At 59.6% G+C, this 24,309-nt stretch overlaps 1 protein-coding gene across 1 annotated transcript; it reads left to right on the top strand.

The window, feature by feature from the left end:
- The first annotated feature begins 763 nt into the window (after positions 1-763).
- On the top strand, positions 764-22,607 carry BIN3 (bridging integrator 3). The gene is made up of 9 exons (XM_088538898.1): positions 764-868; positions 6,155-6,203; positions 10,692-10,732; positions 11,296-11,357; positions 13,865-14,001; positions 14,145-14,185; positions 18,931-19,072; positions 20,435-20,569; positions 22,455-22,607. The coding sequence occupies exons 1-9, from the start codon at positions 861-863 to the stop codon at positions 22,599-22,601; spliced, it is 762 nt and encodes a 253-aa protein (XP_088395024.1). The 5' UTR covers positions 764-860; the 3' UTR covers positions 22,602-22,607.
- The last annotated feature ends 1,702 nt before the right edge of the window (positions 22,608-24,309 follow it).

The following is a 24,309-nucleotide window of genomic DNA, read 5'->3' as shown; positions in this document are numbered from 1 at the left end:
GGCCCTGTCCCTGCCCATGTCCGTGTTCATCCGTGCGTCCGTCCCCACGTCTGTCCCTGTGCCCGTCCCCGCGTCCGTCCTCGTATCCATCTGTGTGTCCGTCCCCGTGTCCGTGTGTCCGTCCCCACGTCTGTCCCTGTGCCCGTCCCCGCGTCCGTCCTCGTATCCATCTGTGTGTCCGTCTCCATGTCTGTCCGTGTGTCCGTCTCCATGTCTGTCTCCATGTCTGTCCCCATGTCTGTCCCCATGCCCGTGTCTGTCCCCGTGTCCATCCCTGTGTCCATCCCTGTGTCCATCTGTGTGTCCGTCCCCGTGTCCGTGTGTCCGTCTCCATGTCTGTCCCCGTGCCCATCCCCTTGTCCATCCCCGTGTCCGTGTCCGTCCCTGTGTCCGTCCCTGTGTCCATCCCTATGTCCATCCCCGTGTCCATCTGTGTGTCCGTCCCCATGTCCGTCCCTGTGTCCGTGTCCGTCCCTGTGTCCATCCCTATGTCCATCCCCGTGTCCATCTGTGTGTCCGTCCCCATGTCCGTCCCTGTGTCCGTGTCCGTCCCTATGTCCATCCCCGTGTCCATCTGTGTGTCCGTGTCCATCCCTATGTCCATCCCCATGCCCGTCCCCGTGTCCGTCGCTCTGTTCTACACAGTGGGAAGGCCAAGGCTGCCGTCTCCATCAGGCCTGCAGCCCTTCGCTGCCCGCGTATGACATCACGCCCCAGCGCTGACGTCACGCCGCCTGACGTCACGGCGCGGCGCGGGTGAACCCTCCCCTCCCCGCCCCACGTGTCGTCATGGCGGCGGGCGGAAGGGGCGTGGCGGGGGCGCCGGGACTTCCGGCAGCGGCGCCGGGCCGGCGGGGACCATGAGCTGGTGAGTGCCCGGGACCCCCGCCCCGCCCCCCGCCCGCCCCGGCCACGCCCCCCGCCCCGGCCACGCCCCCCCCGGCCCCGCTGCGGTTCCGGAGGCCGCGGGTTCGGGGCCGCCCCCCGGCCCGGGGCTCTTGGCCGGGGCCGCGGGTTCGGGGCCGCTCCCCGGCCCGGGGCTCTTGGCCGGGGCCGCCGCTGGTTCCTGCCCTTCGCCGGGAGCGCGGAGGGGTCGCGGTGGAGCGAGGGGGCCTCGTGCGCGGCTGCCTCTTCCTCCCCCGCGCGCGGGGCGCACAATGGCCCTCAGTGCGCGCTCGACGCCGGCCCCGCTCAATGGCCCCTTTGAGGCCAGGCCGCGGTGACGCGCGGCGGCCGCCGGCCGGGTGCCCCCGCGTCACGCAGGGACGCGGCCCCGCGGGTGCCGCCGTGTCCTTGCCAAACTCCTTGGGATCCTCCAGGACGGAGGGCGCGATGTTTGCGGGCCCGAGGGCGCCGCGTTTGGAGCCGCTGTTAAACTCCCGTTTCGCGGCTTTCCGAGCTTTGTCCGGGCTGGGCTCTCCGGCCCCGGCAATGGAATTCCCATCGCGTTAACCGGGAGAAACTGGGACAGAGCGAGCGTGTGAGTTGGCCCCATGCAACGACCCAGAGGAAAACCCCGATTCCCTGATTCCTGCACCTGGGCAGTGCTGTCTCCGCAGGCTAAGCCTTATTTCGGGCACAAACAGGCTTGTTTTGGGAAACCGGCCCATGCTGCAGGCTTCACGGAGCCCGAGAGGCACTCGTGACCCCCAAAGGGCTTTTTGAGGCTCTTGGAACGGGCTCAAAGCAAATGCGGAGCCCTGCGCAGGTCCCCTCGGGTTTTCCTTGTGCCGGCGGGGGATTTTGCAAGGAAAAGGGACAAGGCGTCGAGCACACGCTGACGGCGAGGCCGGGATCCTCGTGCTCCGAGGCCCAACGGCCCCAAAAGCTGCTTTTCCTTCCAAGTCCTCAATGCCAGCGCGCGGCTGGGCGGCACGGAGCCATCCGGATCTCCACCGGTGACATTACCGGGAAATGGGTTCCCGAAATACCTGGGGCTGGCGGAGGCGGGAGGAGAGGCCCCGGTTTGGCCTGGGAAGGGCCGTTTGCCGGGTCTCTGCCCTGCTGGAAAAGGCCGGGATCGCTCCAGGAGGGAGCACTGGGCACATGGGAGCAGCTGGGAGCAGCTGCATTTGGGTTGCGACGCCCAAATCCCGTTTTCCGCCTTCGGAGCGGCGCTCCCGCCGCGTTGGGTAGGCGCTGCGCAAACACCGAGCGCGGCGCCGTTTCCTTCGGGTAAATCAATATTGTTATTTTCCCGAGCCCAAGTCCTGGTGATCGACGGTGACGCTCCCCCTTCCCTCCGCGTTTCAGCGAAACCGGGATCGGGAGATTGGCTGGAATCAGGCGGGATGAGGCAAGCGGATGCCGAGGCGGTGAGCGAGGTGCGCGGAGCTGCCCGGCTCCCTGGCACGGGGACGGGCCCCTGCTGAGCCCAGGTCACACAACACCAGTGCAGCGAGCTGGGTTGGGCCTCAGCTGGGTGCTGGGATGGAGTCAATCCAGGCGGGATTAACTTTGCAGCGATTGCAAAGCTTGGGGTGGCCCCGCTAGCGTGATCGTCACGTGCTTATTTCTTAATTATTATTATTATTTCCCCCCCCCTCCTCCGCCGTGTTCTTGGTACAGGTAGCTAAAAAACAATGTTATAGTTGAGCCACAACCGTGTTTCACAACCATGCTTAAAATGGATATTTTTGTAGCATAGTCAGGGCCTAAAACAGCCTTGCAAAATTCTGCTCGCCCACGCGCCTGGCGTGAGTAATTTTCTTTTGATGGGTGAGTAAAATATCATTATTTTTTTTTTCATGCTCATCTTGGAATGGGTGGGAGAGCGGATTCTGACATGATTTCGGAGCGCTCCGCAGTGGCCCCGCGCTCCGAGGACGCCCCTCGACGCCGGGATCGCCGCGGGCTCCGCTCCAGCCCCGGAGGGGACATTGGCACCCGGTCACGTGCGGGACGTCCCCCCGCGGTGACCTCTCCGGGTCTTTGGCGCGGAGTCTCTCCCACCGGGAGCCGTTTGCGCTCCGCGCGGATCATTTTTTCCTCCGCGCATCCGCGCTCTGTTTGGAGCCGTTGCCATGAGTCCCTGGAAGGCAGCGGGAGCGGGTGGGACGGAGCGCGCGGTTTCCATGGGCACGGAGCGGCGCGGCAGCCGGAGCGACGCGGTGCCGCCGGCCGGCCCCGGTGCCTCCTCGCGTGGCCGGCCCGTTCCAGCGCATCCCGGTATCCGTCGCCGTATCCCGGCCCTGCGGCCGGCGGGGACGGCGACACCGAGCGCGTGACCGCAAGGGCGGCACGGCACATTCCGTGGAAAGGGAGCCTCCTCCTGCCTCCGTGTGCGGCTTTCCCCTTCCTCCCGTGCCAGCTCCTTGCCGCCCGCGAGCGCCTCCCTCTCCGTCTCCGAGCGGCCTTCGGAGCCCCGGGAGCGGGATGAAAGCGCCGGTGCCTCCGCGTGCTCCGGCCTCGGGATCACCCGGGACGGAGGCCTAGCCCAGGCGGGAGCAGGGGGGTCCCCATTCCCGATGGGACGCGCGCCGCTCCGGCGCGCGCCGCGTTTCCCTGTGGACCCCAAGGAGCAGCAGCCCCTTGGGCTGCCGGGAAAAGGCAAGGAAAAAAGTGGCATCGCCGGGGGAACTTGGGAGCAAATCCGGCTTCTCCCGGCTCCCCTCGCGGGGCTCCCGGCACATCCCGAGCCCGCGCGCCCACGCGCTCGTTCCTGCTTTAGGCTCTTCCCACCCCCTCCTTAGGGGCTTCACCCTCCTCCTCCCGTCCACCTCTGTGTTTTCCCGCTCGGGCCGGGCGCCCGGGGGCTTTCCCGGTGCCGGAGCGCGGCCGGGAGCTCCGGAGCAGGAGCTCATCCCAGCAGGAAGCAGAGACCCCCCCGCGCGCCCTCCCTGCGCCCACGCGGGGCCGTTGGGAGGTAACGCCGACCCTGGGGCCTGCGCCGCATCCCCAGCCCGTCGCGGGCGACGCTCCAACCCTCCCGTTTCCTTCCACAAGTGCCAACCTGTGGCTTCTGCCACCGGCCACTTCCCAACGCGGCGCCCTCGGCTTTGGTGCCCTTCCCGGGTTGTGTCCCGGGACACACACGGAGTCGCAGAGGGACCAAAACCGATGCCCACGGCATCCAGCACTTGCATTTCAGAGCTTTGCTTACATCCACTCCTAACATTGCAGATAAGATCACTGCCTCTTTTTTTCCTTCTTTAGTGCTTTTGTTCCTGCTTATGCTTTTTTTTTTTTTTTTTCCCTTCGCAGAACCATATTAAAAGGCAAAGATTCAGAAACAAGGAAGATTATCTCAAATTGTAAAATAGCAAGAAGGAAAAAAAAATGGTGAATAGACAGTACTTGCACAGGGTTATTTTTTAGAGGTTTTACCGAGACAGACATAATTAGCCAACTGGCATCACGATGCTAATAGAGATATTTACTGTTTCAAAGTGTATTTGTGGCTTTGTTAAGCGCTCTATTGACTTTCTTTTGTTCTGGAAGAAAGTGGATGAGATTTTATATATATATATATGTATTTTTCTCATCGCTCTGCAATAGAGAGGAGCCGGGAAGGCCGTCCCGCTGTGCCCTTGGTTGCGTCAACATCCCGGGAATGTGCAGGGAAGAGGGAGCCACCGGAGCCGGCCGGGCCGGTCGCGTTGGCAGCGCTCGCCCTGCATCCCGGGTGGCTCCCGGTGGCATCGGGAGCTACGGATGCGGCTGGGATGGTGGGAGCTGTGGGGGCCCTTCCTATGGTGCCAACCGGGGGTCTCTCCGGCGCTGCCGAGCCGGGATGCTCCGGGATGCTGGATGAGCCGCCGGCGCATCCCGTTAGCCATCCGGCCCGCGGCTCCCTCCTCCTGGCGCATTCCCAAGCCCAGCTCCGGTGAGGGATCCTCCTTTTCCCGGGAGCTCCCGCGCCGCTCGCATCCATCCGGGCCTGGCGCGCGGAGGCGCTGACCTCATTTTGGGTTATATTTGCCCCGCGTAGGAAAACATCGAGGAAGCAAAATCCGCTGGTTTTCTGCTTTCTTCCTGCAAGGCTCCCCACACCCAGCGTAATTATACTGCAGGCGGCGTGTTTATAGAAGGAGCGTGAATCACGGGGCCGGCCGCCGCGCCGCCAAGGGTTAACGGCCTCCAATTATCTCCCGGAGCTGCAGGACAATAAACAGGAAGCTCTCCCGAAATTCGGAGTTCAACCGCCGTGACTAAGGCTCCGCCGGCAGGCCTGGCTCGCCGGCCGGGTTTATTATTGGTGGCTAATTGCACCGTTGGAAAACAGCGCGCGAGGGACGGAGCGGAGCGCGTGCCGTCCGGATGCCCCAATCATGGGATTTCAGGGGGATGCGGGATCACCGGTGCAGCAGTTCCCATGTGTGGGGTGCTTTTCCGCAAGCGCTGCATCCCGGGAATGCGGCAGCCTCCAAAAAGAGCCTCGGTGCAGCTCCCGGTGCGACCAAATATTCCCGGTAGCCGAAGCACGATGACACCGTGAGATTTCGGAGCTATTTAACCAAGCGGCCCCTCTCTAGCTTAACCAAATACCCCGAAAGCAGCAGCCGAATTCCTGGATTTTTATTACACCGACAAGCCAAAGAAATGCAATTATTTGCAGGGAGGCTGCGCGGCGGTTCCAGCCCGACCGAGCCAACCTCGCATCCGTTGTGTAATTTGTTTGGAGTACTCTTCACCTTTGAGCTAGCTCGCGCAGGGAAAATAATTTAGGTAACCCAGATTTTGCTAACAACCATATTAGAGATTTTAAGAATGAAGCCTGTGCTGCTGCCAGGTGAGCCGATCCTACAGCTGTTGCATTGGAGAAATCCTTTGAAGCAGCTCACGGCTCCAGACACTCAGGCTGTTCCTTTTTTTAATATCCTCTTTCTAAATATTTACAGGGTTTGTGTTTTGGTGGGTTTTTTTTTTTCCCTCCCCTTCGGATTTGTTTCTAAACACAGCGTGTTCTTCAGGCGCGTGCTCTGCCGAGGGATGCCTGGAGCATCCTTGTTGTGCAGGGAAGGGAATAGGGAATAGGGAATAGGGGCCAGGCTAAGTGGGTCCTGAGGGGGAGCCGTGCTTCCCAAAACGGGTGCCAGGATGCTCCCGATCCCATCCCGGCAGCCCCTTCCCATCCATCGTGGTCCTTCCCCACGGCTGCCGCCGGCTCCGCTCGCTCACACGTTCCCTTCTCTCTCCCTCCCCTCTTTTCCAGGATCCCGTTCAAGATCGGGCAGCCCAAGAAACAGATTGTACCCAAGACAGTGAGTAAACCGATTCCCCCTTTTTTAGCTCCAGCCTTTGATCATGTGGCTGATGAGTCAAGGCAGCACTTTGACTCGCCCCGTTTCGCGAGCGCTCGCGTGTGCGCGCGTGGGAGGGCCATGGGCGCCAGCACAACCTGTTGCTGCCTTTGACCAGCGCTCCGCTCCCCGTGCCGGGAGTCCCAGCCGGAGCACGGATTTTGGGCCGGGATCCGTTCCTTGCAAGGAACTCCAGAGCTCTCCGGCTCTGGCACGGTTTTCCTAGGAGATGGCTGCACGGGTTTCCTTCCTTCCTTCCTTCCCGCAGCAATGGCTTGTTTGTTCAGCCTTTCGGAGCAGATGGAGGAGGAGGAGTGGTTCAGATCGCTGAATATAACTGTTTCCAAAGAAAGGCTTATAAGCTGAGATGCTTAGTGCTCGGGCGTGAATTAATTTGTGCTGCACAGCATTTGCTTTAAAAGCAAATTAAAAAAGCATTTTGTATTCTCATGTATTCGAGACTCCTAAGTGCCGCTCCCTGCAGCTGGCTGCGGTGTTTTCCCTGTTTTTGGAGCAGATGCTCCTTGCTTTGGGCCCGCACAAACAGGCCGAGGGGTCCTGCCCCCGAGCACCAACCTGTCCACCTGCCCTAAAATAGGTGCCTGGTCTTTATAACGGCCCTGGTGACCTAATCCCCTGAACAGACTAACATCCCTGATCCTTCCTCGCTGGGACGCTCATCGCCGCTAATTCCTCCGGGTGTGTGGGCAGTTTCTCCTTGGGACATGACATTTTTCCCCGGGACGCTCCCTCTGTGGCTCCTGCTTTATTTTGCAGCATTTTGCAGTTGGTGCCGCTGCCGAGCGGCGATTTTCTGTGACAGCTCCACGGCAGCACGAAATCGAACCCAGGCACGCGATGAAGTCGAGTCCTGCTGAAAACCCCCTCTGGTTTTTGTCTCTCCGAGCTGCCCTTTTGGCAGGGCCTTGGCAATTCCCAACGGAGAGCGATGCATCCCCGGCGGCTCCGGCGCCTCTGGGTCGCTCGTGGTGCCTCGTCCTAGCGACCCCCGGGATTTTTCCTCTCTTTCCTTTGCTTCCTAGCACTGCCGTCCTTCCAGGCTGTTGCAAGAACCACCTGCTCTGCCGCTCGGGTGTCTCGAACAGCTTTCTTGGACGTCTCCATCCCACCAGTTCTCACATCCAAATTCGCTCTCCTCTTTCCTTTGCCAGTGCCTGCTAATTTCCCGCTGCTGCTGCTGCCGTTTGCTGCTGGGAAGCGCTCGCTTGGGCAACCTCCATGCGGGAGAGGGTGCCCGGTGCCCGGCTCGCTGCCATCCGGATCGGCCTTCCCGGCGGGCAGCGGAGACGGCTCCGGAGCTGCACCGCGGCGAGCAGCCGCTCCCAGGCACTCATTGGCAGGGATTTCTTTATATATATGTGTGTGCATTAAATAGAAGAGCTCAGAATATCCGGCAGGGAGAGGCTCGTTCGGGAGCGCGAGTGGTTCCAGGCCTTTTCCCTCTCCTTCCTTCATTCCTTCCCCCTTTTCCTCAGCACCCCAGAGCAGAACAACACGTCCCTGTGTCAGCGGCTCGCTGGGAGCCGCGGGCTAGTTGTGGAATGGCCCCACTTGCCATTTCTTGGTGCTGGTGACATTCTCTGGGCGGCAGGAAGCCCCAAGGGAAGCGGGAAGCGGCCCACAGGGATCACCCCATGGGAGCAGGAAGGAGAAATCCACGGCTCCGCGCCACAGGTAGCCGGGAATCCCGCAGGAAAGCCGGGCCGGTGAAGCGGGGTGATCTCCCCCCGCAGCTTCCACCTTAACCTGGGCAAATCCAATTGCAGACGGCGTAATCTGTCCCCTGCTCTCCCCTGAAAAGAGCAGCTGTCACCGGCTGCCACCGGGACGCGTGGCCGGGGGGGCCCTCATGCGCCGCGCGGAGCCGCGCTGGCACAGCCCAATTAAACTAATGCCCGGCGATGGGAGGCGAAGCCGCTGGAATCGCAGCGCTCCAATCCCGGCGCAGCCGAAGCCTCCGACGGAGGAGATGCCGGTTCCCCCCGCTCCGAGCCGGGGTTAGGCCGGGAGCAGCTCCGCGGCCCCGGAGTTCACCGCTGTCAGCCCGAGGTTGTGCCCTGCTCTTCAGCCGGGCCCGCGTTATCCGAGGCGGCAGGTGGCTGGGAAACGGGAAAGGCAGGAGCGCGGCCGGAGCGCCGTTGGAAAGGGCTTCACCCCGCTCTCCCCGTTGCCATTTCACATCCGCTCGGATGCTCCCTTGGGAACGGGGGGCTTTGCTGCTTCCCTATCCCCAAGAGCACGGGCACATGTGGAACCCGGGAAAGAAAGGGACCCCAGGGGGATAAGGAGGTTCCTCACAGCTCCTTCCTCCATCTCTTTGCAGCGTTGCCTTTGGTCTTCCTCCCCTTGTAACCATGGTGTTTATTATATCACCCTTAAAGAAGGTAGGACGTTAGCACAGGTGGAAGGCCCCGTGTTTGCAAACAAAAATAAGTGGGTGAAAAAGATGGTCGTGATTTTATTTCAGCGCTCTTTAAAAGTCATCATTCTTTTTGTAGGTTTAAATAAAAAGCCGTAGAAGAGCAATCCTACATTAACTAACCCATATGCCTAGGAGAAAAAGCGTTCGATGCAGAAACACATTTTGAATTTCAGCTTTCAGAAAGAGACTGCAGAGAAGTGGGATTATTTTAATATTACGGAAACTTCCCTTAAGGATATTATAATTTTCTTGCCTGTACTTCTTGTTCTCGTCATTCTTAATGTGATAATCCTATCCATAGCCTTTTGCCGTAAGTGTCGGATACGTGTGGCCATTGATGATAGCTACTGGGAATTAGCGTGCTCTGCAAAATGTGCTTGGCTGGCTCATCCTCCTTGCTCGCTCCGTGTGCTTTGATGCCACCGCTTGTCACCTTCCCCGGTCCCCGGCTTGTCACCTTTCCCGTGGCACGGGGCCTGAGAGCGGCTCCAGCATCGGGATCCCTGCTTGGGCTCCGGGTGCCCCGCGGTGCCCGCGCGGAGCAGGACACGGTGGCGACGGGGAGCCAGTTGCTGTTGTGGGCGTGAAAAATAAAGAGCAATCCTCGGGCAGCTGTCCCTGCATGGATGGCGCTGGGATGTGAGTCAGGCCGGGCAGCTCGAGCGCTGCCTCGTTGGATTCACCTCGTTCGGGTGCAGAAAGCGCTCGGGAAAAGCGAATTCCGGAATCTTGGAAACGTCTCGAGGGCACGGCCGGGTGTAAAAGCTACGTCTTCCATTAAGCCGTGGTGCCCTTATCCCTGGAATTGTGCAGGAAAGGGGAATTGAGGAACTTAGGGAGTGCGCAGGTACCGAGGAGGTTTGTAGGCAGCCACATTTCACCCCCAGAACCTCTGGTTCTCCGAGGAAGCGAACGCGGAGCCTCCTGCGCTCCGAGGGCTCCGTGTCAGGGCAAGGATGCCACCAGCCTTCAAAGGACATATTTCTGAGTCGTGCTCGACCCGCTGTGGTTTGCAACCAAAACAATTCACACTTAGACATATAAATAGAACGCAATACTGGGCGGTTATTTTTGCAGCCGGAACAGCCACAGAAATATGGGGTGATTTTTTACTATGTGCCGGCTACCTGACCTCGCGGCACCAGCTGCTGCGGATCTGTGCCGAGCTGCGGAGCGGGCAGGACCGCGTGCGCTGCCCCCGCACTGCGTCCTGCCCGTTCTCCAGGCCCATTTTTAGCAGCAAGAAAGGGAGTTGGGGCTCTGCAGAGCTTTTTCATCAGCAGGGAGGCCAGCTCACATCCCTAGGATGGTGGGAGCTGATGGTGCGGACAGCTGCCCATGGGGAACTCGCTGGACCCATGGACACGGGGAACGTGTTGGAAAGGGCAGCCCGGAATGGGACTTAGGAAAGGGAGTTTCAAGAAAACCCAGATACTGGGCTCCATCTTAAAATGTTGGTCTTTTAATAGCAATTTTGAGTGAAAAGCAAATGTCAACATGAAGTGTTTGTGCTTCACATACTGGTGTTGCATTGAGCCTGGGATTGAAATGCCGAGGACAGCGTGGAGATTTGGAATAATCCTTTGGATCCTTCCAGTCCTGGCTTCTTATAACGCTTCAGCCTCTCCTTAATAGCACGGTAGCTTGACAACCCAACCGAACCCAGCTTTGATCCCATGACAACAAAAGCGCCTGTATTTACTCTTGGCCAGTCAATAGAAATCCGTTTGCTGATTTGGTCGGCGAGGTGTGGATGAATGTTTAAGTGTGTGTTTAAAACAGCCAGCGTGGAGGGAAGATTCCCTAAAATATCTCGTATCGCTGGAGACTCGCTGCCAGATAGCAAGTAGGAGGAAGTAGTCGCTGCTGTAACACCGGAGAGGGACGAGCTCTCCTTTTCCAGGCTTTTCATGGCTCCTCCGGGTTCCTGCAGCATTTTCCAAGAGCGAGTTTCCTTGCACGGCTCTGTTGTGGTTGGATGCTGATTTGATCTCTTCTTTCCGCAGGTGGAGAGGGACTTTGAGAGGGAATATGGAAAGCTCCAGCAGTAAGTGTTGCTATCCCGGGGAGACAAGGCCATCGCATCCCTAGTCACATTCCCAGCTGCTGCCCGTCTTCCCAGGAAGTTTTGGCCGGTTACACTCTTCCTAGCAAATATTGCTGTTCTGTATTTCTAACTATTCAGGGTTTCTTTCGTTGGTGGGTGTTCAAAGGTGACCTGAAAAGCATCTGCAGTGGGTTTGAGGGTATGACAGCTGTTAGGAATACAAAATCCATGGAATATAGTGGATCACTGAGCGGTTCAACACTTCTGAGGGCAAATATTGGTTTCACCATACTGACTGGGTCATATGGGCTCTTAGTTATCGTCTGGAAGCATTTGGCTATAGCATTTGTAATAAGTGAAAGGATCTAAGTAAATATGTGACTTCTTAGAATAACAGGTCACCAACCTGAAAGGTGGGAAGACATCAGAAAGCAACCTGGAAAGCTTAGGCCTCGTGGATGCGTTTATTCACAACAGCATCTACACGAATTGTCACGTATCTAGTACATTTTGGGTTGTTTCTTTACAATGCTCAGCGCTCTCCTTCTTCTTCCTTCTTTCAGATTGGAAGATCAGACCAAAAAACTTCAGAAGGATATGAAGAAAAGCACAGATGCAGACTTGGGTATGTGACTGTAGGATACGTAGACTGTGAACTTGGCCGCAAAGAGATGCAGTGACTTTCTCGAGATCACATGAGTAATCTGTGACAAGCCTGGAAAACAAACCTAGATCTCCGAGTCCCACTCAGTGTGCCTGGTTGCCCGGCCATCTGCCGCTCCGCCGCGGCACCGGAGCGCGTTCCGGGCTCGGACGGCGGCTCCGGCCGGGCCGAGCGCGTCCCGCCTGTGCCGCGGTGACTGCAATGAGGGGGACGAGGAGCGAATCCGGTGTCCGAGCAGCCACGGGAGCGCGTTCCTGGGAGGGCAGCATCCAAAGGATGAGGGAATGAGGGGGTCTGAGCCCCATTCCCAACACGGCCTCGTGCCGGGCGCTGCGGTGCTGTCCTGCTTCCTGCGCGGTGCCGGTGGGGACAGTGGGAAGAGCAGCAGGAGCCGCTGCCAGGAAGAGCCCTTTCCAAAGGGAAAACTGCCCTTTCGCGGGACTGGCCGTTGTTGGGATCCTAGCTAAGTTTTTCCTTGTTAAGGATTCCCCTCCCCTCCCTTGCAGTGGGCGTTGTTTATATGGAGCATTTCAAGTCCCAGAGGAGCTGTGGGAGGACTTTCTTTTTCCGTTCTGCTACATGGCAGAGTCACAAATGAGCCTTGGCCAGATCCAGGAAGATCTCATTTAAAGGCATGAAATCCTGCGTGCAAGGGGAGATTTCGAAGGTGGTCCCATGAAGGGACAGGCAAAGGGAAGGGGATTAAATCCAACTAGATGCCAAGGATGGCTCGCGTGGAGCCCCCACACCTGCTGAGCGCGGCGGTGCATCAGCTCGCGGCGTTCTCCCGAGTGTCTTATTTCTTCCACCGCACCTCCGTGTCGAGGGGGCTGGTTATTCGCTCTGCCTGCAAACGCTCGCTGCGAAATGGGAGCAGTTGGAGCGTCCTCCTCTGCCAAAACAGGCTGGGCTGGAACAAGAGCGATCCCTGGGCCAGCTGCAGCGCGGCTGGGAAAGGGCACGGAGCGTTAGCAGCGGCTTGGAGCGTGGAGGTCCCTATCCCCACCCTCTTTTCCAACGAAAAATGGTATTAAGGAGGATGTTCTTTAACAGGAGATGAGGGCTCTCCCTGTGGAATGAAGCGCGAGGCCCTGCTGAGCTCTGCAGGGTTTGGAGCATCCCGGGTTGCTTTTTTCACGGGCGTTGCGGGGGAAATGCGGAGTGTTGGAGCCGAGGAGTCCCATGGAGCCCCATCCCAACATCAGCGTCCCCCTTCTTTCCTACAGCCTCAGCGAAGGGAAACTTGGAATTTCTCTTCCGGCTGAAGGAGTCCTGCCACTCTTAACTGTGTCCCACTTGGGCACAAATCCTCCCTCAGATGCGGTCACACATATGGATTATAGCCCATCTGTTTAAAGGTTTAGATGTCTAAGCCCTTAGTGTTGGGATAATAGATGGATCCGGTAGCTTTGTTATTCCGGAGGAGCGTCTCCTCCTGCATTGAGCTGCCCAGCCATTTAACTTCTGAGCTCTCGGTATAATTGTGCGTAACCTTTAAATCAGAACGTTTAACCCCTTGATTTATGATCTTAAGCCCCATTATTCAGATGACTTTAACTTTTAATATCTGACTTAGTACAGTAGGAGTCTTTCCAAAGCTCATCTCTAGCACGGCTCAAGCATCTGCCTTTCTGATCTTAAAGCTGCAATAACTCCCAGCAACAGTGCTGAAGGAAAAGAACAATTTTTTAGTACGAATGGGTGTTTTTTTTTGCCCCTTTTTGCTCCCTTATATATTGATGCTTGCTTTTTTCCATCATTTTTCCCATTCTATACTATAGTTATTGTCTTCTAGTGCTCCGTTATAGGGATTTGATTTTCCTCTCGGACAGCAAGGAAGAGGTGCGCGATGCAAAGCAAGCAGAAACGTGCAGCAAGGTAGAAACTTCAGGCTGCAAATGGGAGTTCCTATTTTTGGGGAGCAGTCTCTGCTCTGCAGCCGTTATCCTTTTCTCCTGCTTCTGGAGGTGCTTTCCATGGGCGGGAAGCTCAGGGAGGATTTTGCTGGCTCATCCACAGCGTTCATGCGGAGCCTGTTCGGACACCCGGCCTTTTCCACCACCACTAAACCCTCTTCAAAGACACGTTTTTGTCAAGCTGTTTGAAAGACTTAATGGACTGATTTTTTTCCTCGCTGTGGAAGAGCTGTAGTGAGACTGAGTGACACTTAATAGTCTGTCGAGAAAAGATGTATTAAAAAAAAAATCTACATTTTCTTTTAAAGAAAACACTGCTTTTGTTAGCCTGATATTATTTCTGGCAACATCACAAGCCTTACATCTAAGTGATCCAGACTTAACTTATATAAAACGTTTCTCTGAGTGTTTACGTGAATGAATTGGTGGCTCTGCCGTTGTTTTCGCTTAACCCTCGGTGACATCTCCCTGGAAGGTGGATGTCCCGTGTGGGTTGTGTCCGCGGATCGCTCCGGAGCCGGGATGTGACCTCTCTGCTTCCTTTGCACGCAGCCATGTCCAAGTCAGCCGTCAAGATCTCCTCGGACCTGCTGGCAAACCCGCTCTGCGAGCAGGATCCCGCCTTCCTGGACATGGTGACGGCCTTTGACACGGCGATGAAGAGGATGGACTCCTTCAACCAGGAGAAGGTGAGCGTGGGAGAGCCGGGCGGGCTCCGGTCGGATCCACCTTCCCTTTCTGTCGGCACCTTCGTTTGTGATCTGTGCAAACGCGTAGCCTTGTTCAAACAGGCTTCCTCAGCGAGTACAATCATCCCTTTTGCTTTCAACAGGTGAATCAGATCCAAAAGACAGTCATAGAGCCGCTGAAAAAGTGAGTACCGACACCGCCGCGTGAGCCATAGCGAGTGTTTGTCATCACCGTGTTCTTCAGGGACGTGGATCAGGGAAGGAGACGCTGTCAGGTCTCGAAATCGGTCCTTCCCTAGGTGCTAAATCCTTCCCAGCCCTGCATGGGAACGCTCTGCTCATTGTTTTATGGCACAGATGAGGCAGAGAGGGACAGTCACGTTAGCCAAGGCCAAGGGCAGAGGCCTCCAGGCTCTGCTGTGCTCTGTGTGTTTGTGCCTTAGGGAATCTCCTGATGAGCAACACGGAGGGCACTGAAACATCCGACCTCTCCGTTTATACACGTGCTGCTTCCAGCATTTGTGGTGCCTGCTTGCTGAGCAGAACCTCCTTTCCTTGGCAAGTTTACTGAGGAAAAGAGAAGCACAGGAATATTTTTTTGCCTGCCATCCTGCCCGGATGGGAATGCTGTGTCCGGGAATATTCCAGCTGGGAATACCGCGCCGTAGCGCGTTGCAGACACCGGCGAGGTTGGCACCCTTGCTGCGGTCGCCGATTTTCCGTGTTTTGCCCCGTTCCCTCTGCGGCGCCGGGTGTTAACGAGTGCCTTGTGGTGCGTCACAACCCAGACAGGCCTCAGCACCGCCGCATTCTTGTCACCTCTGGTGCAATTCGCCACCATCTGCACAATGTCCCCGGCACCAGCAGCCGTCGCGGGTGTCCCAGGCTGTGCCACGATGCCGGGGGCGTTTCGGCTGCCGTCCCCAGCGCCTGCTGAAACCCTCCGCTCTGCTGTTTTGTTACAGGAACAGAACCAGAGAGCGAAAATAAAATGACTTTAATATGACAGTAAGTGTTGCAAATTGCTGAATAACAATTTTAGCTTAGGTTTGACACAGGGTGTTTTTTTGTTTTCTTTTTTTAAGTTGTTGTTTCTGCCCAAATCTGAAAGTAAAATCTCCTATACCCACTTAGCACATGAGGTTACACCGTGTTTCTATCCGGGGAATGTTTGGTGACTCAAGTTTTACTTTGGTTGTCTATCGACGACAAGAAATTCTTGATTATTTAGAAAAAAAAGAAGAAGAAAAGAAGGAAAAAAACCTCCCCAGCTTGTGCTCGGGAATTGTGTTGCTTATTATCTAGATTGTCCTCATGAAAGATACATTAACTTTTTCTTCCAGCATTCTGTTAAGCCTGAAAGAAGTGCTTGTGTGTCTGAAATCATGGGGTTTTTTTTCTTTCTTTTTTCCTCAATTTGTCTTCGTTGGCGTAATGGGAGAGAACCTCTCCCCGCGGACCCCGGCTCGCGGGGTTTCTGCTTCGGGGGGACCTTGCGGTGCTGCAGGAGGGACCCAGGGTCCCCCCTGGGCACAGAGCGGGTGGCCGTGTCCCCTTTTGGTCCCATCTTGCTCGACCTGCTGCTTTTCAGGAGGGGTTTTCAGGGACACACAAGGCTGCTCTATTCAGCCCCCTCGCCGCTTCCCAGCCTTGGAAACTCTCCCCCTCTTCCTAATTTTCTCAAATATGGATTTTTTTATCCCCGTCTGCCCTGTGGCACCTGCAGGCAGCTGCTGCTCTTAACCAGCTTATGCTTCACGCTCCATGAGGCTGCATCCCAAAGGTGGGCCAGGCGCTCTCCCTGCTTCCCTGCTCCGCGCCGAGCGGGAACGCGGCGCGGCCGGGAACGCTGCACCCCCCCTCGGCCTCCCAGCACCGTTTCGGGGCTAGAAATCACAGATTAAGGGCAGCTTCCCCCCCATTCCCGGTTCAGTACCGCGGCCCCGCGACCGTCCCCCCGGCCTCTCCCAAACGCGCCCTGACCTAGAAACGGGCCGTGCTTCAACAGCTGCACTTTATTACGGCTTCACTGGTGGTCCTTTTTTATGCTTTATTAGCCAAAAACACAGATAAGGGTAATCCAGGCAATTATCATTAGTGGTAATATTTTGTAATCAGAGGCACATGGGCAGTAAAATCTCCATTCAGTTGTCCGGGGCTAGGAGATTTCAGAGGAATATTGGAGAATTTGTTACGAGAAACCATATAAAAGGAAGCAGTAGTTGATTTAAGCGGGGGTGGTGGCTCGTATTGTGTGAATGTCGCTGCTCCGGGGCTGTGGAGCCCTTTGCTTCCCGAGTCCCAGCGCTGGGAATCGCTCATTTAATTTGGGGGAATGCAAAGAGGTCCAGTGAGACCAGCAGGGCTGGCCAAGGGCACCGGGCAGGAGCGGCCACGGGCGGAGATTCCCAGCGGAGATGGGAATTTGGGGCAAGACGGGGGGGGAAAACGGCTGCTTCGTGCTTTGCTTTCAGCTCCCAACGAGATCCACTGGTTCCTGCGGGGCTGGCGATGGGCTGCATCCCGCTGCATCCCTGTGGCATTCCCGGAGGCAGGAAGCACTGCAGGCGAGCCGGGCGGACGGGGAGCCGCAGCTTTGCCGGCATTCCCGTGCGGAATCCCGTTCCGCAGGATTCGCCTTGGCGACCCGCACGGCGCGGGCGCTCCGTGTCCCCGGCCGCGCATCCCGCTCTGCCGTCCCCTTCCCGAGGCAGGTAGCAGCCAGCCGGCGCTCCGGGGGTGCCGGAGCGGAAGCGGGAAAAGCCGCTTTCGTGTCCTCACGGGCCTCTAATGAGGATTGCCGGCGCAGAGCGAGCCACATGGCCGCCCCCCTGGCCCGGCGGGCTCAGCCTAATCCCCGCGCCGGTGCCCGCGGCCTCCCTGGTTTTCGCGGCCGCGGCGGCTCCCGCGCGGCGCTCGGAAGGGCCGGCTTCGGTTTCCCCTTCCTGGTGGGTGGACGGGCCCACGGCGGACGCGTGGGCTCGCCTGGGGAACGGCAGGAATCCGCGGGCATAGCGCGCATGCCTTCCCGGCGCTCCGCGCGCTCCGAACCCCCCCGGTTGCTTCTCCCGTTTGTCCGGATGCTCCCGCAGCGGACACGATTTGCTGAATGAGGAGCCTGGAAGCTTGTGTGGCCGTTTCCCCCTGCCTCGGTGCTCCAGCATCCCGCTGCTCCCAGCAGGGCTCATCCCGGGCCACCTTGGCCTCTCCGACAGGCCCCATCCTTCCTTGCAGGGCAGCCGGGTCGGTAATTCCCTTCAGCCATCCCCGTGTAGCTCCCCTCACCTGCTCCTCTAAGCTGCCTGGGCTCTAATCCCCGCTCAGCAGTGTTGCCGAAAAAGTGACAGGGAGCGACGGCAGCTTATTCCGCAAGCGGCTTTGGCGGCAGCGGCGCTAATGCCCCGTGCCGCAGGTGTCCCCGGTACCGGTGCTCTTCCCGAGCCCCCCGGCAGCGAGTTTGCAGGATGCAAACGCTACGTGATGCTTCTCCAGGGCTCTTGGAGCCGCAGTGCCAGGAAGCAGCGAGTGCTGGAGATTGCAAAGTGCTCCGAGGATGGGCTGACAAGAGGAAAAAAGCGCTATTCAAAAGCTTGTGCGCGGCGCTGATATAACGCTTGCCTTTTTCAAGGCATCTCCCTCATTTCTGTCCCTCGTGCTTTAATATCGGGGGTGGGATGTCCCTGCGCTGGTGGCCGAGGCCGCGTGTCCGTCCGCACCGTGCAGCCCTCGGTGCCCTCCCCGTCCCCATCCACGCTTTCCCGGCGCGTTTTGGGCCATGCATGGCCACCGTGCCCCTGCGAGGGGCAGCAATCGCAGCTCCCGGCCAGTGGGTGTGCAAAAGCTACCATAAAAAGCAATGTCAGGGAGCAGCATCTGATCCGGGCAGCTGGGTGGCCGGGTGACGCGCCCGGGAAAGTGCACTCGCTCCCTGATGGCTTTTTCAGGTGGCCCCAGCTCTGTCCCCATAAGGGGGACAGCAGCAGCAGGCGCCGGTGTCACCGGGTCTGCAGCACCAGCCGGGTTGTCCCCCCGGGTGGGCTCGGTCACCCCGAGTGGTGGTTGTTGGCCAAGCAACAACCCGGTTGTTTGGCCAAGCTCGGTTGTTGGCGAGCGCGACGCGGCTCGTGGGGACACGAGCTGCTGGTCCGGCTCATTCCGAGCAGGAGGAGCAGGGAAGGCGGCCGAATCCGCAGCCTTCCCTTTGGAACCGCAGCGCGCCGATGCACTCGCTTGCATGGGGCGCGTGCAGGGGTGCCATGAACTCGCAGCTCCTGCACCTGCAGCTTTGCTTTTGAGACAAGGTTTTAGCAAAATGCCACTTTGGAGCATTGCAAAAAATGCCACTTTGGAGAATTGCAAAATGCCACTTTGGAGAATTGCAAAAAAAAAATGCCACTTTGGAGCATTGCAAAAAATGCCACTTTGGAGAATTGCAAAAAAAAAATGCCACTTTGGAGAATTGCAAAATGCCACTTTGGCCACGCGTGCACGGGCAGGAGATGGGGGCCGTGCTCTTCTCCTCAGCGCGCAGCCCAGGCCGCTGCGGCGCCCCGAGCCTCGGCGAGAGCAGCTGCAAGAGAAGGGGGAAACGGTTAAAAATAAAAAGCTAATTGTAAAACCATAAGGGTTGGCAGGCGAGCTTAAAAGCAGATTGGGAACTTCAAAGTACTTCTACCAGACTTTGCAGAATTGCCTAGATTTTAAGTAGTTCTTTTTTTTTTTTTTTAATTTAAAAACACACCCTTAGAGACGTGAATTGCCCTTAACAAAATGCAAGGGTGTTTCCCGCTCCGCTCGCAAACGTGGTACCTGGGCTGGGGTTTATGGCTTCTCCTGGCAATGGGATGGAAGCGCTTGGGAAGCGCTTTCCCGGGAATCCCGGGGATTCGCCGGGGGGGACACGTCCCACTCGGCCCCTCGTGCTTGCAGGTTCAGCAGCGTCTTCCCCAGCCTCAACGTGGCAGTGAAGCGGCGCGAGCAGACGCTGCAGGACTACCGGCGGCTGCAGGCCAAGGTGGAGAAGTACGAGGAGAAGGAGAGAACCGGCCCCGTCCTCGCCAAGCTGCACCAGGTACGGAGCCGTCGGAAGCACCACCCGGAAAGGGCCATTTTTCCAGATAAAATTAGCACCTCCAGGGCTCGATATAAATGCAATTAAATTGCAGCCCTCAGCAGAGGGGCAGAACCGAGCCCAGCTTTTCACGTTGGACTCGGTTCTGCCTCTGTTGACTCGGGAGAGTCCAACATAAAATCCCTGGGAACTTCCCACCCCACCATGAGAGCTGCTGGCGCCGTGTCCGTGGGGTTGCCCTTGACCTCCGTGTCCCACCAAACAGCTGGATATATAAAGAAAGACCAGAGCTTTTCCACTCTTTATACAGGCCACCTGTTACAAAACAAAAAAAAAAAAAGTCTTGGAAAATTGCAGTAATTGGTTAACAGGAACCTTGGCCAAATTCTTTCGTCTTTCCAAAATTGTTAGCAAAAATCATGATCTTTTAAACAACGTCTCCTGCAGCGCTCCTGCCCAGCGCTTGCTGGAGCCCCGGCACCCGGCTCAGCATCGGAGCACGCGCGTTTCCCCATTGCTCTGCTCCCCAAATTAAGCATTGTGCAAAAGAATAGTCCTATCAGCAGTAACAAAAGTGAATTCCGATTTAATAGTAAGCAGCTTACTTTGCTTAGCCTCAGTGACTAAAGCCGCGCCTGGAAAATGTGAATTCTTTTGTCCCAGCGATTAAGCGGGTTTGGGGTTATTTATTTTTTTTTCCCCCTTCTAATGAACTTCAGAGTGATCTAAACCCCTGCAGCCGCCAGCAGAGCTCGGCATGAGCCCCAGCGCGCTCTTGGACCCGGATCCGGCACGTTTGGACCCGGAGCCAGTGCATTTGGACCCGGATCTGGCGCGTTTGGACCCAGAGCCAGCGCGCTTGGACCCGGAGCCGGCTCATTTGGGGAATGCTGACCCGGGGCAATCGCGGCGGTGCCGGGAAAAGCGTCGGCCCCGGTGCCCGCGTGCGCCGCCTGCTCCTGCGGCTCGGCCCGGGCGAGCCTGGCACTGCCCGCGGCCCCTTCCCCTCCCGCTGGAATCGCAGCGGGATTAAGTGGCCGACTTGAACCCGGCTAAGGTTTCACAGCCCACCCCCTCCTGCCCTTTTCCACACCATCCCCGAGACATTTCCCTTTCTCCCCACGCGTCTGTTTAAAGCAGCCGGTGGCCGCGCGGCGCTGAAGGTCACTGGAGGGGGGTGGCATCACCCTGGGAGAGGGGCCCAGGACACAGCTGCTTGGCACCAGCACGGCGGGTCCCGCTGGCACCGCGTCCAGTGGGACCCGGTCCCTCTTATCCCTGCACTTCCAAGCTGTGGCCATGGCCCGGGGCTGCCCGCGGTGCCAGTTCTGACCCCTTCCGTGTCCCCTCTCTTGTGCCCAGGCCCGCGAGGAGCTGCGGCCCGTGCGGGACGACTTTGAAGCCAAGAACAAGCAGCTCCTGGAGGAGATGCCCAAGTTCTACAGCAGCCGCATCGACTACTTCAAGCCCAGCTTCGAGTCGCTGGTGCGCGCGCAGGTGAGAGCGCCCTGCTCCTGCGGCGCCCGGCCCGCTCTCGGAGCTGGGATCATCGCTCTCGGAACCGGTACCATCCGCTCTCGGAGCCGGGACCATCCGCTCTCGGAGCCGGGATCGCAGTGCTCCCTGCGCCCTCGGGGCCGGGCTCATCCGCGGGGCCCAGCTCACCCTCGCGCCGGGCTTGCCGCGGCGCTGCCGGCGCGCTCGCTGCGCACGCATGCGCTAGCAGATGGTGCCGATGCCCGGGTAGCTCCCGGGAGGCTGTTGTGGCCGTTCCCATGGCAATGGGGCTGAAATGACCCGGTCCCCGCAGATACCAAGTTTGCCCTCGTCCCACAGCACGACAGGCTCCGGCCGCTGGCCCTGCTGGGTGTGGGGACGTGGCAAATTGCTGCGTCCCCCACGGCGGGGCTGGGGGCTAGAGCAGTGTCACCCGAGCCGGAGCAGCCCCCGTTAGTGCCACAGCCCCATGACCACTCGTATCGGGCACAGGCATCGGGTACCCGGTGCCACTTCCATTGCCAGCTCCACGCTGGGCACCAGGGCAGTGAAAGGGACACCCGGGGATGGGGCCAGCGCTCTGCAAACAGGGTGGCACCTGTTTGACTCGGCGCGGGGACGGGACGGTCCCGCTCCCCGACGGCGCCAGGAAAGCGGCGTCGCGCCGGGCGGGTTCCCATGGCCCCGGCTGGCCCCGTGCCGCGGTGCCGGGTGGCAGCGCACGGCGTGACATGTCCCAAGCAGCGGCGCTGACATTCCCGCGCCGAATAGCTCCCGCCGCCCCCGCGCGCGCGGCCAACTCCATCCCTGGCTTTGAAGTGGCCATGAGGGCACGGGAGCCACCGTCCTCGCCCGTCCCCAGCAGCAGCAGCAGCAGCCTCTGCGTTGCCGCCCCACGGGGACCCGCGTCCGTGCGGGCTGCTCCGCTGCTCCTCGCTCCCGCGGGACGGCTCCGAGGCACCCAGACCCGGGGGAAGGAGCGGGCACCCCCGGCTCCGGCGCGCCGCAGCCGATGCCGTTAGTCACTGTGCAAATGAGCAGCGCCGCTGAATCACCGGCGCGGCACCGCGGGGGTCGGGACGGTGGCAGGGACGTGCCCGTCCCCAGCAGCTCCCCCCGTGCCTGCCCAGAAGCTCCATCCCGCGGGAGCGCCGGGAAGAGGCAGCAGTCTCCATGGAGACCAGGCGGGATTCGCACCGGAGCATCCAGGGAGCCTCCAGGGAGACTCAGAGCTCGTTCCTGCTGCAGGGCCCATGAGCGCAAAGGGAGCACACGGCCACGCTGGGCTCTCCCGACCCTCCAAAATCCGCCGATCCCGGGCTGCTCCAGGGGATTTGGGGAAGAGCCGCATTTCCCACCCCTTCCCGCCCCGTCCTCTGCTCCCTTGGGGCCCTTTCCCTCGCGGTGGCCGCCGGCCCGGTGCGCTGAGCGCGCTCCCGCTGCGAGCGCCCGCTGCCATCTGCCTGCGCTGACCCGCTGGCTCCGCCACCGCGAAGCGCCGCTCTCGCCGGCGCCGTTAATTGGTTGTGCTAATTAGCACGTTATTAAGACACCCCTCCCCCTGCGCTAGCGCCTGGCGGCCGGGGAGCTCTCGGGACTCCCGCCTGCCCCCTCGGCCGCTGCGGAGCGGAGCCCGGCGCGGGGACACGCGGCTCGGCCGGGTCGGTGCCAGCGGCCGGGCCGAACCCAGCGGTGCCGCCCAAAACGGCGCCACGGGGCCGCTCGCCGCGCTCGCGGCGCCCAGATGGGAGCGAGCAGCGAAGGGCAGCGCGTTATTAAAACGTGTTGAGTTGCAATAATCCGGGGGGGCGGCATCGACACATGGGCGGGAGCTATTTTGGAAGCGGCGCGGCGCGCGCTGCAGCTCCCCGCTTGCTCCCGCCAGGTCGTCTACTACACGGAGCTGCACAAGATCTTCGGGGAGCTCACGGCGCACGTGGCCGAGCCGCGGCTCAGCGACGAGCAGCGCGAGCGCGAGCACGACGCCCGGCTGGCCGAGCTGCGCGCCCTGTCCATCGTGGCCGACGACTGAGCGCCGCCGCCGCGGGAGCCGGGAATGCCGCCGCGGGAGCCGGGAATGCCGCCGGGAAGGCCCCGCTCCGCACAGGGATGCTCCCCCCGGGATGCTCCCCCTCGGGACGCCCCAACACCTCTGCGCTTAACCTGCTCCCTCCTGTCCCCCCAGGCTGCTGGGGAAGGGGGCTCTTCCCTCCAGCCCTTTTCCAATCCCTCTCCCACCCACACACACTTTTCCAGCTTCTTTAAGGAAGGTTGGGGAACTCCCACCCTGCTGGGGGGCTGGAAGGGATCCCGGCCCTCCCAGCTCCTCTTTTAGTGCCTTAGGAATCGGGTAAGGACAGCAGCGAGGGAACAGCTTCCCCACTTCCCTCCATGCTGCAGTGGGGAGGCACCCCTGGGTGCTAAGGGGATGCACTTCTCCCCCGCAGCAAGATGCCACCTTCCTGGTGGACCAATTTCCTGGAGAAAGGGGACAGGATTTCCTAGCTCCAAGGTTAGGAGAGGTCCCTGCAAACCCAGGGAGCAAGAGGGAGGGCTGCCAAATTCCCATGGGGATGGGAGCGGAGGCTGCAGCTAGGAAAGGGGGCCCAGGACTTAAAAAAAGGGAAAATCCAACCTCCTCCTGGAAAGAGGCAGGAGCAAAGGCAGGGAAGAGGGGCACTGCGGGCTCGAGGGGCCTTGGGGGGTCCCTGTTCCTCCAATAAAGTTTATCCGAAGAGCGAGTGCCGAGGACGCGCGCGGCGGGCGCCGCGGTGCTGCTGCCCTCTGCCGCCGCGGGCCGGCCACTGCCACAACGGGGCCACCCGCGGCGCGCGGGGACAGCGGGGACAGCGCGGGGACCCCGGCACCGGGGCTGGGCCCTGCAGGGTGCCCCCCGGCTCGCTGCCCAAACCCTCCTCGTGGAGCAGGCGGCTGTTTATTAAAGTCGAAGGTCTTAAGAGGTACAAGGGCCGAGCAGGGCCCGGCGCTGCGGCGCTGGGGGGAAAAAAACAGAGCAGAACAGTCACGGACACCCAGCTGAAGAGATTTGCAAAGATGTCTTCAGTTAAATACAAGGTGTAACCCCTTTACAGTCTAAAACAATGATTAGAACTAGCCCGAGCTGGCGGCCGCCCCTTGCCGCCCCCGTGCAGCGTAAGGCCAGGGTGGAGGGGACCTGGCTGCCCCCCACCCCAAAGGCTGCTCTGGCAGGGCCCGGCTGTCCCCATTTGTCCCTGCGGTCGGGGCTTCCCCCGGGCCAAGGCCACCGAGGGAGCAGCGGGGACATCGAGTCTGTGCAAAGCCAGTGACGGGGCTTGGTGCGCGGAGTCCAGAGACCCTCGCAGGGCTCTGCGGCATCGGGGAGCACGGCCGGCCGGGGGCCGGTGACACAAGAAAGCGCCAGCCCTGACGAGTCCCTTTCGGGTCCTCTGTCCTTTTAAAACGAGCCTGTCCCCTGCTCATGAGGCCAACTATGGAGCACCAAGCCACCCTGGCTCCAGCACCGCACGCACTCAGTAGGCTGCACAATTCCCTACCTAAGAGGTTTCCATTAAACGGGAGTGACTAGTCAGAGCAAATCCTGCGCATCCCTCTGGCGCCCCAGGCCTGGCACGGGCACCGCTCCAGCCTGGCCCTGCAGCGAGGGGGTCGAGGCAGCAAAGGGGCGTGAGGACGGCGCCTGCGACGCGCAGCGCCGGCCAGACGGGCGCAGACCTCGCGGTCCCGTCCGCAAGGGCAGC

Source organism: Tinamus guttatus, unplaced genomic scaffold (assembly GCF_059628265.1).
Source record: "Tinamus guttatus ecotype Peru unplaced genomic scaffold, ASM5962826v1 Tinamus_guttatus_pri_ptg001270l, whole genome shotgun sequence".
Taxonomy (NCBI): domain Eukaryota; kingdom Metazoa; phylum Chordata; class Aves; order Tinamiformes; family Tinamidae; genus Tinamus; species Tinamus guttatus.
This window is presented reverse-complemented; position numbering and strand designations above follow the sequence as displayed.